We start from the raw sequence: 16,334 nt of genomic DNA on the forward strand, positions 1-16,334 counted from the left end.
TGAAGCCACTTCAGCTGGCTCACTAAACCACACAACATTGATCACACACATTGCCAAAGTGCTGTGATTTACCTTATTACATGCATTAGTTAATTCATGGCATCTTTGCATAAACCTTGACCTGCACGGCAAGACCATTTGGCTCAGTTTATCTACAAAGAAAGCAAGTTTGCTCTACCATGTATTTGAGGAGAGTGAGTTTGAGGCAGGGTGAGCACCCCACTCCTCATGCACTGTTACTTATTAAGTTGCAGTAAATGGCCCATGAGATTTAAACAGAGATCAAAGGGAGACCAAATCCTGCCCCTGCAATTTTGGCAACGGCATCTCTTTGCAAGATCAGTTTTGAGCATGTGGAGTCAAAATCATTATTATCAGTTCACTGCTCAAGCATGAGGCACCTCAATTCCTCTGCCCAGCAAACCTCCATGGACACAAAGAGGAACTCAGATGTGGCAGAGTTACCTGTTGAGAGTCAATTGGTTTTCTTCCTCTGCTGCACACTCCCAATGAAAGAGAATTAGCCACTTTTTGGAAACTCACATCAGAGAAAAAACTTCAGAGGAAAGTTTTGCAATAAATGTTCTTAATTTTAATGCCCCTTGTATAATCTTTAAGTATTAGGGTAACAAAAAATCTAGTAAGCATTTTATAGCTAGAGTAGCACCGCTGAGTGTTAGCATCCCTTTATCTAAGATGAGTGACAGCTGTTGGCAATCCCTCTGGCCCAACTCCTGCTAATCCCCATCTGCCCACGAGGCAATATGACCTCAGGAAACAGGCCCAGTGTCTCAGGCATGTTATCATTAACATTGTCCCACCTTCCTACTTTACAATTTGTTCCTGTGCCTTCACACAGAATCTCTGGGGAGGCTGGAGAGGGAGCCAGGCATCTGCTGTTTGACTCAGGTGCTTGCAGCTGCACCTGACACAAAATGGCTCATTCTACACTCAAGGGTCCCAACCATGCAACTGCCCAGGAGATGCTTTTTTGCCTCCATGGTCAGTGCACAGTGCTGACCCCAGTTCCTCGGCCAGCAGTTAAAACAAAGAGCTCCTTCATGTATTCAGCAATCAACTAAAACACTACTAAGGACAATTCTTTATATTGCCCCAGAACATATTCAAGCAGCTGGAGCAGCAGTGGAAATCCAGAGCCACACCTGGCACTGGCCAGCACCAGCTGAGGGGATGCTGGCATGGGCAGCTCAAAAACTTCCAGAAACAGTGCAATTTCTAATACACAGGTACTCATTATCTCCTGAGAAAACGGCCTCAGGAAGGCCTACAAAACCCCACACAAATCCCAAATCCACTCTCTTGGGGCCACTTTTTCCTAAGATCTGCTCAGTGACAACAGGCAAGCTGCACCAGATCTCCCACCTTGCAGGAATAAAAAACACCCACTAAGATCCACACCATTTCCATGCAGGACTGCATGGGTTTCACCAGTGGTCTATGAGTGTTTCACAAGTCTTGCAGAAGCAGTTAGCTGGAAGCACAAAGCATCACTGCACTCTCACCAGCCCTGGTTCCTCCCTACCACCCATTTTTCGTCTCTCTACACATGAACCCTTTTGACAGAAACTTAACAACAAACAATCATCACTATCCCGGCTCAAATGCTCCCCTCAATGCAGAAGGATGGTTTGTAACCTTCTGGTTTTGCCTTTAGCAAATTACATTCAAGAACTGCAAGAGCTTCACTTCTGATCCCCCAGCTGCTACCTATTAGTGACACTGTCACAGTAAGCACAGGCTCCTAAGTGCTTCCTTAGTTTCACTGATGTTTGTGGAAAAGTGAAAAGGTACCAACTATCATTTTAACAAGTGGTCTCTGCACAGTTTTCCTCCACTGAACAGTGAATTTAAATCCAAGAAAGCCTATGTTACTTCTACCAGCACTTCTGAAACAGACCACAAAGCTCAGTGTGAAAACTGCCTTAAAACATAAGGGACCATGTTCCCCTCTCGGGTCTCCCAAAGAAAACAGCCTCTACGACAGAGTTCAACATCTGAAGGGCAAACACGTCTCAGGCTGCTTTGATGAAATAGGCTGCAGCCATCCTAAAGCCTCCTTAGTTCACTGACACATCTTGTAGGACTGATTTGTTAAAAAAACAGGCACTAAGAGTGCCAGAGAGGACACTGAGTAATCTTCATGTCAGGTCCTGGGAATGTTCCCCAGCACAGGGGGATGGAGAGACACCAGCCAGCAAGATAGCTGACCAAACAGCCAGGGTCAAGGACAGCTTTGGACAAGGAGCTCATTACTTTGGAATAGAGTCAGCACCCAGCTTTGCTCAGGGGACAGCTTCAAGTGATGCTAAATTTAATGGCAGTAGGTCTACAACTCACAGCTAAAACTCACGAGGACTGAAATCCCAGGGGTTTCTATGGCCTTGTCCTTACCCAGAGACAAATGCCAAAAATATTAAAAAGTAGCAGATATGAAAGCTGAAAAAAGTGTGTTTGTATGAAACATCCCAGCATCATTTTTGGTTTATCAGCATCACAAACCAGCCTACAAAGGAGCTTGCTGGTAATCGCCCCAGCTATCTCTGCTGATACACGTAAGATGTGGCACATCATTTCTGTGTCTGCCAACACTACAAGCTCCAAATGTGACCCTGGCTCCCTTCCCCAAGCACTGAGCAATCCATGTTATGTTTGGCTCCCCCCTTGTCCTCCCTCCACAAAAACAGCACGCTTCCACAGCGTCAATCTGGAATTATTTACAGTTGTTGAAGCGCAGACAGAAACCACAGGCCACCTCTCATCTCACCCAAGCAGGACATGCAGAGCTTGTCCAAGTGAGAGGGGGCTTCACCCAAGTGCTCAGAAACCCTGCCAAAAGTGTCATCAGGCAACCTGCTGCCCTCTACAACCATGCCCTTCTCTCCCACTCTGTTCCCAAGACCTGCTGAAAAAGTTTATCGGTGCTATCAGAACATTAAATAGACACCATCTGCTTAAAATTACCTTCATTAAAGCTAACGTGAGAACATAATCCACCACATTTTCTCTCCTTTGCTTTTGTAAGTGGAGTGCCACTTGCAAGGATTTGGGACTAGCTCGGTTTCTTGAAGCTTCCACTCAAGCTAACCCAATCCTGAAGGTTCTTATGTGGGAATGCAATATGCTTGTACAGCATTAATGGCCTAGATCTGTCCCAGGTCTGTGTTCCACAGTTCCATGACCCACTCAGTACTTTCAGCCATAAAAGACACACTTTCTTCCATCAGCCCATATTATCCACTAGTCTTGTGACAGCTCTGAGAAGTCACTTCTGCAGGAGACAGACACACTGCTGCAAACACAATGCTCTCTCTGTCTGATCTGCCCACCTTGCAAAGAGGTGCTGATGTACAGTGTTGGAGGACGCTTGGATGAAAGGCATTAGATAAGTACAAAGCCTGAATATATATTAATAGTAATACCAGACATGGTATCTCTACAAAATCAACTGCCACTTGACCCAGAGCTGGGAAACAGAAAGTGATCTGCCAAGCCCAGATGTGTAACACTAGCCCATAAACATGTGATGGGATCCAGAAAGAAGTGCATGGAGCAGAGGAGGGAGCTGGAAGTGATGATAGCAGGGTCTCTTCCTCACAGCATGCACTGTGCTTCCTGACTTCATCTGGTCAAGACTCAACAGCTCTCACTGCTATGAACATAAAGCAAGGCTCAGCAGCCTGAGCTGCTGCCCTACACCTAAGGGACATCTGGGAGGGCAGCAGAAAATACTGGCTGAGCCAGAACGAAGGTGTACATAAGCTCAGCATAATGTTTTTAACACACTTATATGGTAACTGCTTAACAGCAGCACAGATAACTCAGTGTGCTTAGTCTTAAGCAGATGGCAGGTAACAGACTTTCTGACCCAAACACTTGACTGCTGTTTTAATAGCAGTCTTTAGCCCAGAAATTTGTCAATTCCTTGTTTGAACCACACATCCTTTCAGTCTTAGTATCACTTGTCAACAAAGTGTTAAAAACCTAATCACATAAATAAAATTTAATTGTATTCCACATTGTACACAAGAATGCTGTAATTCCTCACTATTGTCAAGAGCCCGAACCTGTTCATCATCTACCTGTGCCTGTATGAGAAAAATTCATGCTCTGCATTCAGATGAGCAACTCTTTCTCCTCTTTCCTCTGCTTCTATACTTCAGCTGATGTGGGATATGAATTCAGACAGGTTTGGTATGAAAAAATTTGAGTGTTCCCAGCCCCAGAAAGACCAAGCAGAGATACAGAGGGAGGCTTGTCTGTTTTAAGCAGATTGGCTCCTGATCACTGAAGATAACTTTACAAATCTCTTCTTCCACATCCTTCACAGAAACACCTGGAAATAAATCTAGAAGCAAACCAAGTAACAAGAGTTACAAGAATATAATAAATTATTTTATTTGATCTGTGGTGAGTGTTGTTTCTGAAAGCTATGGAAGTTAATTTATAGTGTTAGCAATTTGACAACCAGTCTTTTAGTAGGAACTCGGCTATTGTGCTTTGAAACAAACAGGATCTAGCATGGGCAGGGCCTTGCCTGTGACTTGGCTATTATTTTATCAACTAGAAGCAAGGCTGGGCTGCAAAACCCTTCACCTTGTTTTACATGTAGAATCCAAGAGTTTGTCTTGGCTAACATAACCAGAAGATGAAGGTTTACAAACCAAGGCATTTTTGCTAAGCAGGCACAGGAGCTTCATCTGACACAAATGCACTGGAAAGGGCTACCCATAACTCTAGGTCCTATACATTTCCCATAAACCCTCATAGGTGTTTGATGGACACAGAGACCAGAACATGGGCAACAGTGGGAAAAAAGCCTGGGAACTCAGATAAAGCCCCAAAGTGAATGGACCTTGCTGATGAGAGCACTGCAAAGTTGGCTTTGGTGCTTGGCTCCTGGTAAAACAATGACATAATGCTGTGTTTACTAGCAGGGAAATCTGAGGGTTGGAAATGGATCTGTAAAAAACCACTAACACTTTTTTTGACAAGCCAACAGATTAACATCTATTGTCACTGGGGCAAGGCCAAACTCCACTGGAAATGGTCCAGGAGTTTGATGTCACTGAGAGGCTCACAAGGACGTCAGCTGAAGAGCGTTCCCATGTCAGCTCAGCATTTACTGCAGTGCTACTGCCTGAAACCACCACTTCTGTTTAACCCTTTCTGCCACAATCTACAGTAGGGAACATATCAGCCTTTAGGAAGCAGAAGTTTGACAAAGACTGCTACAGCTCACATTGCCCAGATGCAGAAGGTCGATGAAGGGCCAGGCAGGACAGGCTGCTGGCAGATAAAACACACATTTGGCTGTCAGACCTTTGCTAGTACTAACTAAAGTCTCTCTCTTTCCATGAATACAAACAGTGGACATTATTTCTTCATTTGACTCCTTAGGATCATTTCAAGTCACCTGTGAACCAAATCACATGGCCAGCTGCACCCTCACCTTCATCTGAGTCAAAGCCTTTATCGTAACCCAGCCAACGCCTCTCACACACAGTAAGACAACAGCCAAGAAGTTTTAGCTCCACACATGATCCCAACTAAGGATACCTGAAACCCCATAAATGCCAGTGCTGGGTAGAGATCAATCTCACTGTTACCAGATGAATCAGGTTCCTGATGGCTCAGAATCACTGTAGGGATAACATGATGGGCAGAGTCCCACAGAGCCCTTGGCACACAGGGAAAGCATTGGGTAACCTTTCCTCAGGAGTGGTAAAAACCTCAGTGCCATGCTCTCAGTCTTCCACAGACCCTCAAATCCCAGAGGAAGGATCTGGTGATTGCCCATAAGATGCTCTTCAGTCCAGCACTACTGCATTTAGCAGAGCAGCTAAAACTCCAAAATTAAGACAATGGGAAATAACCCCATGCTGTGGGCACTCTTAGAGCTTGCCAGAAGGAGAGGAAAAAAATTGGAAGAATAAAAGAATATTCTTAGTGTCTGGCTAGGACTGTGGCATCAGCTCTAATGGAACCAATTGCAAACCTCTCCTTCCACCTCATTTCTTTGACCATGTCCTCCTCTTGCTCCAGTGCAGAGCAGTACAGAAATCAAAACATAGCAAAGCGCACATCTGCACACACAAAGATCTCACATCAAAACCCCAATCCCTACCAAACACCTGCACACTCCCTCAGCGTACCAAGAGAAGAATTCTGTGAAACAGAAACCCCAGTGGTTCTGGGCAACACCAGAGCACGCAGATGTACAGTCTTACAGCTCAGGGGCTGATAGAAAACCCAACACCATCGCAGCCAAGCAGTTTGGCCAACACCATCAGCTGCGAGTCCTCAGAACCCTCAGGCCAGGGCCCAGGTATTTCACCACAGGAGATCACACCAGGACAGCAGTGCCTGACACACCTGTACACAGTCACCCTCCAGTGCCACCAGCAAATTGCTGTTCAGAAGGCCCCTGGTCCTTACAGCCAGAGGACAGATGGATGCCTAAGGACAGACAGATAGACTCTCCTGCACAGACTACGCCTGCAGTCTCCAAGGGTTCTTACCCATGGAAAATTCACTGACAATATTTTTAGTTTAAATTGAACTATTTATACTGGGGATGTCTGTATTAAAGGATGAAATGCAAGCTACAGCTGCCCAGCTCAAAAACAGGTGGAAAGCTGCTTCTTTAAAACAGCCCAGAGTTTTGACACAGACTGTTATATTCACAAAGACAACAGCAAAAGTTTAAACAGAAAATTTCTTCCTGAACAGTAACAGCCAAAACACTCCTCCATATGCTTCAAGTGACAGTATTCAGAGGTGGCTACTGCTAGATTTCTCTTGAGTAAAACATCCTGGGTTGTCTTTATAAAACACTTTTTGCTGAAAGGTTAGGGGAAAACTTAGCTGAATTTGGGAGGGGTGGGGAAAAAAACTTGTTAAGGACATCCAGGGCTTGTAAAGTGCATAAGGTAAAGGATTGCTACCTTCTGGTACATGGAAAACCAGCATGGATGTTCCTCTAGAACCAGTCACTTTTTATTCTTCTCTAACAATATATTGTTATTAAGTGAAAATAAGCAGCCTTTTGGTTCATAAAAAGCCGTATTACCATCAGTGTTGCTTCAGGGTTTCTAGACAGTTTCACCTGATATAGACATATTTATAAAACACACACACAGAGCTTCCTTCCTCTTGCTGGCTCTCCTCTGCCCCATCCCAAAAGCCATCTCCAGAGCCTGTTTTCATCCCACTGAGGAAAATGCTGAACTGTCTTCCTGTGACACGTCTGGGAGATGGGAGGAGGGACATGCACTTAATCTGCTCTCCATGGCTTTCTTCCAGAAAAATACTTCACATATCCTTGTTTGTTTGTTTTTAAATTCTATGTGATTTTAATGCCAGTGAAAGTTGCTGGAGTGAAAGCTCTGGGAAACTGCAGGCCTCCCACTTAGGCATTAGCAGGGGCTGTGCCAGCTGCCCTGATTCTGCAGAAGTCCAGGAGCTCGCTGCCTCTTCTACCATCCACCACAGGAAAAAACATCCCTCAGCTCAGGCTGCTCAAGATGACGCAGGTGTCAAAGCATCAAATTTTCAAAGGAAAATATAGGACAAAGGAAATATATACTGAGCTCAAAGCAGCAGAGCACTTGCAGGGCATGGGAACTGAAAAATACTTAAAACTGATTTTCAAAGTATTTTGCTTGGGGTCAGAGGGGTTTACTGGCAATCTTGCTGGAGAGGGGAAAATCAGGAATAACCTTCTAGGCACCAAAAAATACACGCAAGAATTAATGTATAAATAATAAATAACCTTAGTCAAAGAGTAAAAAAATCTCACAGGATGCTGAGGGAGCAATTAGAAATCTCATCTTCACAGAGCTAGGAAAGCAGTAATTGAGATGTTCTCTGTTGCAGCAAGCCCCGAGGGTACAAGAATGCTTGCAAAGAAGACTTCACCTGTGCCAGGGAGCTTTTCTGACAGGTAATGTGGAGACACCAGAGAGAGCAGACAGCAGCAGCAGCAGCCCACTGCCAAGGGCTGCTCCCAGAAAGAGAATACTCCATGCTTCACCTCAACTGCTTCCACAGACCCTGGGACTCCAAGACAGGCAGGAAAGCCCATGGGGAAAGGCTCAGAGTCGACAAGCATGGCTGCCATCCTAGATGTGTGTTTCCTGAGGGAATGTGACTCTTAGATCATCCCATTCTGGACCCGAGCGCTGTCAGGGAAGCTCAGCCTTGCTCCCATTTCCTTGGCCATCCCACAGCCTCTGCTCCAGCAGCCGTGCCTGGGGAGGAACATGGCCCAAACTTGGGGGTTCCAAAATTGATGCCAGAAGTCAGCCCTGAGGTAACATCTGCATCCCTACACTTTATAAAGGTGAGTAAACCTTGTTGGCTTTGCAGCAGAGCACACTGAGATCCAGAGAGCCTAAAGGCCACACTGGTTAAAGGCTCTTCTACCACACTGCACAATGTCCTGTGTGTATCACACTGGATGTTTGTTCAAACTTTTCTGGGTGATTTATGAAGTCCATGCATTAAAGTTTGCATTCATAGGCAGGTCCTGGACAGTGGAGAACCAGGCTTCCAGTATTTCTGGGGCAGCTTGGAAGACTTCTATAAAGGAGACAGAATGGCAGTGTGGAGCTCCTGCTTAAACACAGCTATGGTTAGCAGAGATTTGGCATGTTTCTCCCTCTGAACAGAGATAGGGGTGTTTTCCTTGTAAACAAGTTTGCATCAAGCCCATAAAACCATGCTACTGACTACTGAGAGCATCAGAGCCCAGTGCATCCCTGCGTTCAGCCAGCGTGGTTTACAGGGAAAACAAAACACACCCCATCGGTCAGAGACACAGTGCCAGCAACGTATCAAAACATTATTGCTGCCAGTCAGGTTTCAAACGCCGTAGGTGTGGGACCACACATGCATTTAGGGACACTTAAGAGTCTGGGAATATTTTATTTTATTCTATCCAGTCAGTCAACGCTAAGAAACTGAAGAAGTTGCATTATGACAATATAGAATTGGAGCTTTGTTGTGAAGCCATGGTACACCCGGAGCAGTGCTATGACCAAGTAGGAATCCACTGCAGCAAACTAGTGCAAGCTGGGATATTCTGATGGAGACACAAAGTTGGGGATGTGTATTCTGCCCATAGAATGCTCCCATTCCAAGGACTTGGTTGGCTATCTACACATTGAGTTCCTCTTCCAAAAACTGGAATAAGAAGGAGCTTTGTCAAAATCAAAAAGCATGAGAGCACCAATTAAGACCATCACTACACTCAAGCACTTACAGGTACTACTACAATGAATAGAGTATTTCTTTGCTCTGCCTTCACCCCAGGGTAATCTAAAGGTTATTATCCTTTCTTATGCCCATTTTTTGCAACAAGGCCTAAATGCTGACCAGACAGTAGCTGGGGCTACCAGTATGCCCAGACAATCACACCTGCTCAGCTGGTTGAGGTTGTCTCACTGCCCTCACCTGCCTGTCCCTGGGTGTCATCACCTGTCCCTAACAGCCCAGTGCAGACACCACCTTTCAGGTCTGTCTGCACATGTTTTAGTGCAAAAGCATCCTTGCTTTGTAATAAATACTCTTATGCATTCCCACCCTTACCCCATTGTATGTATTTATAAATACATATAATCAGAATATCATATAACCAACATCTAAAGAATGTGAGTTTGAAGGAGTAAATTATTATTATTATTACTGTAATATTTATCTTTTAGTGGAGCAAAGAGTGAGAGCACTAAAGTGGGAAGGCTCTAACTAACTGAAAGATACTCCACTTAAAAGTCCTCTGAGGTGAAGAAAATCACCTGATTCCCTTTTGCTTTACCACCCCACACCCCAAATGTGGAAATGTCCCTGCCCAGATGAGAATAACAAACAGATCCTGGAGACTGAATTTTTGCTTTTAAAGTAAAGACAAAGGAAAATGCACTATATTAAAAAATTTAGTAATTACAAACTTCTCAGTAAAAGCTTCAATAAAGCCTCTCTAGAGGTGTGAACCAAAGCCCAGGAAAGTTACTAGGAGGGCTTTTTCCATCAGCTTGAGTGTATTTGGCTTTGACACTACCTGATTAAACAGCAGACAGCACCAATTGCAAACAGTATGCTACTGTGCTGCTCTCTGCCTTCTCCATGCAATATTTACACAGCACACTCCAGGAGAGGTGTCTGCTCTGGCTACATGAAAGCCTTCAGCCTCACAGTGTCACACAGCACACGGTGCTGCCAGCCCCTCTCATGCTCCTGCTCTTCCCCGTGGTTTCTGGGGACCAGCTCCCTTTGCGTGAGCAGGCACAGATTAAGAGGATACAGCATGAAAAAGGAAGACCAAAAAAAAAGAAAACTATTTCACATTAGAAGGTCCAGCTGCTTCCTCCCAAATGACTAAATTAGAGAGCTTGTACGTCACCTCCTGCCTCAGGTAGGATCACATTGAATCCCTCTTCCTGTTTAATCCATATAAAATGGGAAATGGGTTTTGAGGAAGACAATGATTGAATATGAGAGTAGTATTTTTTCAGATTGTGCACTTTTTATCAGGTAATTGCAAGACTGCTTTGAAAGCCAAAGAAAATAACATGAAATGCTACACACACTTCATGGGTGGCTTGGGGTCAACCACTTTACTAACTTCTTCCCTCGTGTTTCCAGTGAGGGTACCAGCACATATCCTACCTTGCAGGGACAGGAGGAGGCAATGCCTTGGAGCTGGCTCTCTGAGGGCTAGGGGTGTGGGTGAGATGAACACACAAGCTGCTCTGGGATGCAGGAAGTCTGGGCTCCCTTTCCTATTCCAACAATTGCTTCCTTAGGATGTCTGTGCACTTCTCTCTCCATGATTTGGTGTCTCAGTTCCTCTCACTTTTATCAAAGCAGTGAGACTGGTGTAATTTTGACTACAACCCATCAAGCTGAATTGCACCAGTGGGCTCCAGCACCCACACACTGACCCCAGGCAGGGCTCTCATGAAGCCAGAGGTCACTTGCAGCTGTCAGCAGCCAACAGCACTTGTGCTGTCTCTAGGACATCATCTCCCTGGCAACCAAGTCCTAGTGAAAGTCAACAGTAGCATCTTTATAATTTTTAAAATGGAACTTGGACTTTGAAGCTGTTGTCCCCAGCTCATGGACTTGCTAAAAGCTTTTCCTTGAACTTTCATGTAGCTGCCTTCCCAGCACACTCAGCCACAGGGGAGCTTGTGCAGGCAGCCTGCTGGGACATTAAGCCTCTGGATTATTTCATCCTGCCTTGACCATAACACATCAGGATAACTACCTTGTCTCTCTATAGTAGATAATCTATTCCAAAGGCTGGAGACAGCCATTTGCTTTGCAAACTGTTGAATTTAGATACCACTGTCTCTTGGCTCTGCTGGAGGAAAGAACTGGGAGTGCTCCTTGATCTGCTGGGCTCCCTGACTGCGTTGAAGCAGCCTCAAGTTGCACAGGACAACTCATTTGAGCCAAGCAGGGGGAATGCAGTTCCTTCTTCCAGAGCAGCAATTCCTTCTCCAAGGTATACTAACACAGGAACAAAGATCCTTGCCACCAAACCATGTCCAGACCCTCCCCATCAGTGCTGGCCACTGTATAAACAGCAGCTTGCAACAAAGAGAATAAAGCCACGAAAATGCCTGATTGTGTCAGAGTTGCTTGGGTCTGAGCAGTAAAAGCAGGAGCAGCCAAGAGACAAGGAGCAGAGCTTGACCCTAGCAGTACAAGATTTTTCTTCAAAGCATGCTGACATTTTACAACAGGTCATTTGTGACAAGCACACTCAAGTTCTCCTGGGAACAGTGCTGAAACCCTACACAGCAGAACTCAGTCCCTTAAAAGTCAGCAATGCCACTACCCCGAGGGGGTCAGCAACCATATCCACGGCAGCAGGGACACTCCTGCAAGAGATCTCGAGGCATTCAGAGGTGGCATTAGGAAACAATTACCCTGGGGAGGAACTGGGACAGTATACCGGCATCTCAGATGACTGATCAAATCAGCAGTGCACCTCAGTCTATCTGGAAGGAGGCAGAACAGCCACTTGTAAGCCAAGAGCATTTGACCTTACTTCTGTGCTAGACAAAGTTGAAAAACACACAGAGCCCAAATGCAACAGGAGTAGAGCAGTGCTGAAAGAGAAAATCTCTACTGATGCATCCATCCTTGCCCTTGGGATAACACAGGCACACTTAAGAGACCTCAGAAATTACCTCAAGCATATAAATGTCTGGTGAGATAATGCACTTCAGTAAGTGCTCAATCCCCAGCAGAAAAGCAAGTGGTAAGAGAGGGGGTGGGGGATCCTCTTTATCTGGCTCCTAATGAATGTTTGCCATCACCCAGGTCTGCAAAGCAGTGAACAGGTGAAGGTGCAAAGCCAATCTCATCTCCCTGGGAGCAAGATCAAGCACATCTGGTAGGCAGAGGCTCCCTGCAGGGCTGCTAAGGAGATAGACATTTGGGTAAAGGGTAAGCTATCTGCCTGAAGATAAGCTGGGAGCAGAGAGAGGGGGAGATGTCCTCCTTAAACTCCACGATGGATGGCTGAAGGAGGTAAGCATCAACAGTGGATCCTTTGAAATACAGAATGCACTTCTGGTTTGGGATCATTTCATGCTTAGTTCAAACAAGCACAATTTCAGACCAAAAGCCAAAGAAGCTACTCCATAAACAGATCAAACCTCATCAAGTGAGAAAAGAGGGTTTCTGACTATTTAATGCTTAGCAGGGGCCGGAAAAGGGGATTTAGATTTTGCTACCAGCTTTTTCTCTTCAGAATGATTAACTGGCACCTTCAACCACTAACAGCACTATCTTAATCCACCCAGCTTCACTGCAGCACTGCTCAGCCAATGTGTGACCCCCATTGCATCAGGGGTCTTTCCAACAAACCCAGACTTGACCTTCCTGATATTGTTCTTGTTAAAAGAAAAGGGAAGGGAGAAAGCAAGGAGAATTAACATTTTTTTAAATTATTAGCAAGTGAAAATAAAGTTTTAAAAGATTATCAGTATGGAGAAATAGGAGATTAATTTAGGAAGTCAAAAGCTCTAAGAGCAGCAGTAGCTTGTGTTGGGGATACACCATACAAAGGCATGTGGTTATTGATCCAACCTTCTGTTTATCCTTTCACAGGCTGCCAGCCAGGGCCCCCAGCCAGCCAGGTGGTGTTGTGCTACCCAGTTGCTGAGAAAGATGCAGAGGGAAGCACTGCAGACTCCTTCCCAGCAAGGATTTCCCAGAAGAGGGTAGAGAGCTGGCTGGGTTCCTATCAAGTAGCATTGGAGCCAAGATTTTAATCTATTCCCACAGGCAGAGCCCTATTCAGCTTCCAGTGAGGTATTAAACTCTCCAGAGATTTCACACACACGGGGTCATAGCAGAGGATACGTAAAGCTGTCTCTTTCTTTAACTTGCTTTAGTCAAAGCCACAAAAGCTGTGCTCATGTCACGAAAGACACCTGCTGCAGGCAATGACTCCTGGCAGCTAAGCCAAGCAATGCAGGGGCTTATGTGCTACTCACATTTAGCCCTCTCCACGTGCTGACAATGCCTAAGGTGTGCTTTCATCTCTCCAGGTTCCACTATGGTCCTGAAAGATCACAATTAAAAGGAGAGTCATGTTAAAACACCTGCAATACTTAGGTCACCATCTACCAGAGAAACACATCATTAATCTGATGCCAAGGCACGTTTGCATGGCCTGAAGGCTTGGAATTAAGACATTTATGGATGCTGGAGATAGAAAAGCTTTTTGATATTTCAAAGCCACATAGAGCAAAGAACATAAAGCTTTGCACTCTCCAAACCATCCACAGGCAATGGAGAGAGCTAAATCCTAAGTGATGCTTATATTAACCTTAGAAGAAAATACTCATTAAAAAAAAGAGCACAGAACCAAAGTAACAGCAACCAATGGGTCAGACCCAGGGAATTAAATTCTTTGAAAGCATGGGTTCACACTCAGTGAGTTACTCCAGCCAAAGAGAGATTACCCCACTGTGCTGAATACTGTACAGCCACAGATGGAAACTAAGTGGGACAAAGAAAACACCATTCATCACTGTTATACTACACATAACATCATCCAAACAAACCATTTCATTTGTGGGGTTTTGGCTGAGAACTGGGCACACGGAAGTGTGGAACTATTGTGCAGAAGAGCATATCAGCTAAGGTGAGAAGTGAGAAGGGTGATGGGAAAGAAACAAATTTGCCTCTAGAAGCATTGAAGAGACCTTCTTGCAATAGTCTAGGTTACTGTTTATTAAAATGCAATGACAACAACCATCAAGGAAAAATATGTATTTTACAGGTAAGCATAGGAAATATTTTCTTTCAAGTTCTGTAAACACAGGGTTTAAATCCTTGTTTTGTGGTCATTTTCCAGCAAACAAGAAATGAGTGGCAATTTCTCTCAGCAATCCAAGAGACTGGAAGATATTGTTACCAGTTCTTTTGCATATTTTGGTGCTTGGCAGATGTACTTTTCTGATGCTGAATTGCCACCACCTTTCATGTGAGGTAACACCCTGCAGCTGTGTCAGCCACAGAAGCCTTTCCCACCTGGAAGCAGTGAGGGCATGACAGACTGAACGCACAGAACAGCTGCAACCTGAGAGGATAGAAGACCTAAAACTTCCAGTTTATGAACTGGTTGCAAGATGCTTAATTCCATGGTAGATGAGCGCTTCAGCTTTAGAAGACTGCATCTCCCAGCAACATAGTGCCCTCTAGCCTTAAACGGGGTTATGGTTTAAGCCTCAGAGGAAAAACCTCAGTGATATGTAACACTAACATAAAGGTTTATGTCCAATCTTTGGCCTTATCTTTTCAACAATCCATTCAGCTGCTGATCAGCCCAGAGAAATCTGGCAGACACACAATGCCAGGAAACACAGTATACTCAGAGCAATTTCACACCAGATGCAATACTCCCTCAAGCTTTTCCTTACCAAAGCTGGAAGATTTACCATCTCTATAGACAAAATCCAGCTTTCTGTGTTTTAAAATACATGTTGAATCTTGAGAAAAAGTTAAAGGATTTGGTGCAACTAAAACCCAGAAACAGCGAGAGAGAGAAGCAAAGATACTTCTCTACTAATGTGGAAAGAGGAAAGCTACTTGACTGTATGCTGCAAACTCCTTCAGGCAAAGACACCTCCACATGACAGCCTGCAACACAGGAGTCTGGGAAAACTGTTAAAAACTCCTCTAATGCTGTGCTATTGACAGTAAGGTGTGAAAGGAAGAAGGTGAAAGAGAGATAAAAGAGATCCAAAAGCTGAGTCTGCCTTGGTAAGCATGCAGACAGGCTGCCCCTTCAAAAAAGGTCTGAATGTAACTTAGGGGTGAGAAGGAGCAAAGATGCGCTCAGCACCGCCGCAGCCGAACCTTGCTCCGCTCCCCACCGAGCACCCTGGCCAAGACCTGCGGGAGACCTGCGCCATCCTGCCCTGGGACGAGTGAGGAGGAAGGGAAGGAAACTTCAGAATGGTAACCTTAAAACGAGCCAAGAACCAAACGGGGTGAAAGAGGGTGAGGAAGAACAGCCGCACCTCCAGAGCAAGAAGCCGCGGGCAGCCCCGCGGGCGCCTCACCTGGAGCCGGCGTCTCGCCCACAGGGAGGCGAGGGACGGCTCCGGGCACGGCTGCGGGCACCGCTCCGGGCACCGCACCGGGAACGGATCCAGGCTCCGCTCCGGGCACGGCTGCGGGCACGGCTCCGGGCACCGCTCCCCGCCCGGCCCGTCCCCCCGCACACGTGCGCACCCCGGGCCCCGCCGGCACTCACGTAGTGCTTCGAGGGGTTCCTCCGCTTCTCCACGTCCACCACGTTGGCGTCCAGCACGCTGTAGGACAGCATCTTCGCGCACCCCGGCGGGGCTCCGCCGCTCCCTGCCGGCGCTGGCAGCACCCTCCGCCGCGCTGCCCGCCGCGGCGATGCCGGGCGGGCGGCAGGGAGACAGGCAGGGGAGGATGCCCCGGTGCCGGCTCCGCCCCTGCCGCGGCGGCGGCTCCCCGCTCACAGCAGCCCTGCCCAGCCCGGCTCCGCTCCCTGCCCACTGCCCCGGGGCTGCGCGGCCACTGCGGCGGCGGGAGGGCCGGGCCGGGCCGGCGGCTCCGCCCCCGGGCGGCAGCGCGGGGCTCTGGCGGGACGGGAGCCGCCGCCCCCAGCGCCGGAGAGGGCGGGCGGCTGTCCCGGGGCTCCCCGCTCCCTGCCGAGACACCGCGGCCCGGGCTGGAGGGGAGCCCGCGGCAGGGAAGCCCGGGCCTCCATCTCCGCAGAAAGGTCCGAAATGCCGTCCCCGAGCGGCCGAGGCCAC

The 16,334-nt window shown here is 46.7% G+C and overlaps 1 protein-coding gene across 7 annotated transcripts in view; it reads right to left on the reverse strand.

Annotated features, from left to right (window-relative positions):
* SH3PXD2A (SH3 and PX domains 2A) overlaps window positions 1-15,974 on the reverse strand; it is a 236,534-nt gene extending 220,560 nt beyond the window's left edge. For 5 of the 7 annotated variants that reach the window (XM_085583667.1, XM_085583666.1, XM_021536305.3 and 2 more), the window contains exon 1: window positions 15,803-15,973. In XM_085583667.1, coding sequence (XP_085439793.1) covers window positions 15,803-15,874 — 72 coding nt within the window. In that variant the 5' untranslated portion in view covers window positions 15,875-15,973. Of the gene's footprint in view, window positions 1-13,532; window positions 13,601-15,802 lie in introns of all 7 variants that reach the window. The other 2 variants (XM_077784680.2, XM_021536304.3) reach the window with 2 other exon arrangements.
* Between the last annotated feature and the right edge of the window lie 360 nt (window positions 15,975-16,334).

The sequence above is a fragment of the Lonchura striata genome, chromosome 6, assembly GCF_050655825.1.
Source record: "Lonchura striata isolate lonStrDom1 chromosome 6, ASM5065582v1, whole genome shotgun sequence".
NCBI lineage: Eukaryota > Metazoa > Chordata > Aves > Passeriformes > Estrildidae > Lonchura > Lonchura striata.